This window comes from Dipodomys ordii, unplaced genomic scaffold, assembly GCF_000151885.1.
Source record: "Dipodomys ordii isolate 6190 unplaced genomic scaffold, Dord_2.0 Scaffold1000008703, whole genome shotgun sequence".
In the NCBI taxonomy this organism is placed as follows: domain Eukaryota; kingdom Metazoa; phylum Chordata; class Mammalia; order Rodentia; family Heteromyidae; genus Dipodomys; species Dipodomys ordii.
Genome location: NW_012292320.1, coordinates 1 through 2,111, shown reverse-complemented (window position 1 = coordinate 2,111; position 2,111 = coordinate 1). Strand labels below are relative to the sequence as shown.

Below are 2,111 nucleotides of genomic sequence, written 5' to 3'. Positions count from 1 at the left end.
TCCTCACTGTCCCATCCTCACTGTCCATCCTCACTGTCCCATCCTCACTGTCCATCCTCACTGTCCATCCTCACTGTCCCCATCCTCACTGTCCATCCTCACTGCCCCATCCTCACTGCCCCCATCCTCACTGTCCATCCTCACTGTCCCCATCCTCACTGTCCCCCATCCTCACTGCCCCATCCTCACTGCCCCCATCCTCACTGTCCCCCATCCTCACCGGGCCCCATCTCCACCCACTCACTCACCTCAATTCCCGCCCTGCCCACAGCCCTCACCACCTCACTGTCTGCCTTGCAGTTGTCCCCAGGGCCCCGAGCGTGTTCCCCATGACCTCAGCATGCAAAGCACCAGCAGGAAACAAGGTGGACCTGGTCTGCTTGGTGACCGAGTACTACCCAGAGCAGTTGACGGTCACCTGGGAGCCAGCACAGAACATAAATCAGACGACCTTCCCGCCCACAAAGAAAGGGGCATTCTACACCCTGACCAGCCGCGTCTCCTTTCCGGACTCACAGTGGGACCTGAACACATCGTACATGTGCACTGCCCACCACAATGAGACCAAGAGCCAGATAAAGAAGACTTTCCAAAAATCAGGTGCGCAGCCCTGGACCACCAGGAGGCCTTTCCTGTGGGGGCCCTCTCCCTCCTGCGCTCACCGCTCTGCTCCTTTGACTTTCCCCATGGAGCCTCCCTCTGTGCTGGGCACTGTGGTGTTGCCCTGGGCCCCGCCGTCCCTGGGCTGTCTGTCCTGTCTGTCCACTGCGGCCCTGCCTTCTCTCCCTCCCCTTCTGCCTGCCTCTCCTGTCACGTCCTCTCCTGATGCCCCCTCCCTTCTAGCTGTCCCTCTCTGCCGCCCTCTCCCTGGCCCTGCCATCTGGCCATGCCCTTTGGCCCCCGTCTCTGGTCCTGCCTCTGGCTACTCCTTCTGAACTTCCCTCGCCCCTTTCTGCTGCCAATGCGCCCAGCGCCTGCATGCTTTCCTTGGGGATGGCTTCCACAGGAGCAGGGAGGTAGGCGGCCGGCCAAGGCAGCAGCTGAGAGCGGTCGCTCTGCAGGCCTCCCCTCCTCCGGCCACGCTCCCCGCCCGGGCGCTGTCTGCTTGCTCCTGCCACCAGTGCGCAGCAGAGCCTGGCTCCTCAGTCCTCTCCGCTCTCTCACCCGCACCGCCGCGGCTCCTTTGATTTCAGACTCGGGGAATTCGAAGGTCTTCCCCGCGCCCACTGTCCCTGTGCCAGCAGAGAAGGGCTCTGTGGAGGCCAGGGGACCCACCTCCCCCGCCACCAGCCACACAGGTGAGAACTCGGCCTCTCAGCGAGTCTTCCTTGTAGCCCATGCGGACCCGGGCTGCTCCTGTGGGCCGCCCTCCAGGACTGCTCACCTCAGTGCTTAACCCAGAGCAGAGCTGAGCAACAGAGCTGAGCTGAGGCCTGCACACCACCTGGAGCAAGCCAGCCCCGTGTGGGGGGTAAGGCCGGCCCGGGTAGGAAGCAGAGGAGGCCGGGCCAGCCCTCCCCAGTGCAGGACAAGCTCTCATCACAGAGCACAGGCTGAGGGAGGGACCAGGACGGACGCTCCTGGCGCAGCAGACCCAGCTCTGCACCTCTGTGCTGTGTCGGGGGCTCCTCCAGACCTCCAGGGAAGCCCATGGCAGACTGTGAAGACGCGGAAGACATCATTTGAGAGGCCAGCGCCCCGGCCTCCACTCTGTGGACAACAGAGGAGCCTCGCTGCTGCCTCCAGCGTCTGCAGGCCCCAGGGCTGGGCTGTCCCTGGAGCTGCTCCTGCCTGTCACCTCCAGAGCAGGCGCTAGCAGGAGCGCCGTGTGGAGAGCCCACTGTTAGGACTCTGCGGCCAAGCGGCCCCGAGTCAGCCGCTGCAGCTCTGAAGGCGCTTCCCCCTGAAAAGGAGCTCAGTACCCTGTGTCCACTGTGCCCCAGGGCTCACAGCCTCGGCCCCCGCAGAGCACTTTCATGTGGCTGAGCAGGGTTTTACTAAAGGCGTTGTACCAAGAATCCTCTGGGGAGCACACCCGGAGCCAAGCGCATGCACTCCCCTCACAGACACCCAGGTCCAGGCCTGGGAAGAGCTGTCTGCTTAGCACAGCT

At 63.7% G+C, this 2,111-nt stretch overlaps 1 gene segment (V, D, J or C); it reads left to right on the top strand.

The window, feature by feature from the left end:
• Positions 1-314: 314 nt before the first annotated feature.
• LOC106002944 lies at positions 315-1,463 on the top strand. The segment is given in 2 exon segments: positions 315-600; positions 1,194-1,463. Coding segments are annotated over 2 exon segments (474 nt in total).
• Positions 1,464-2,111: the final 648 nt, after the last annotated feature.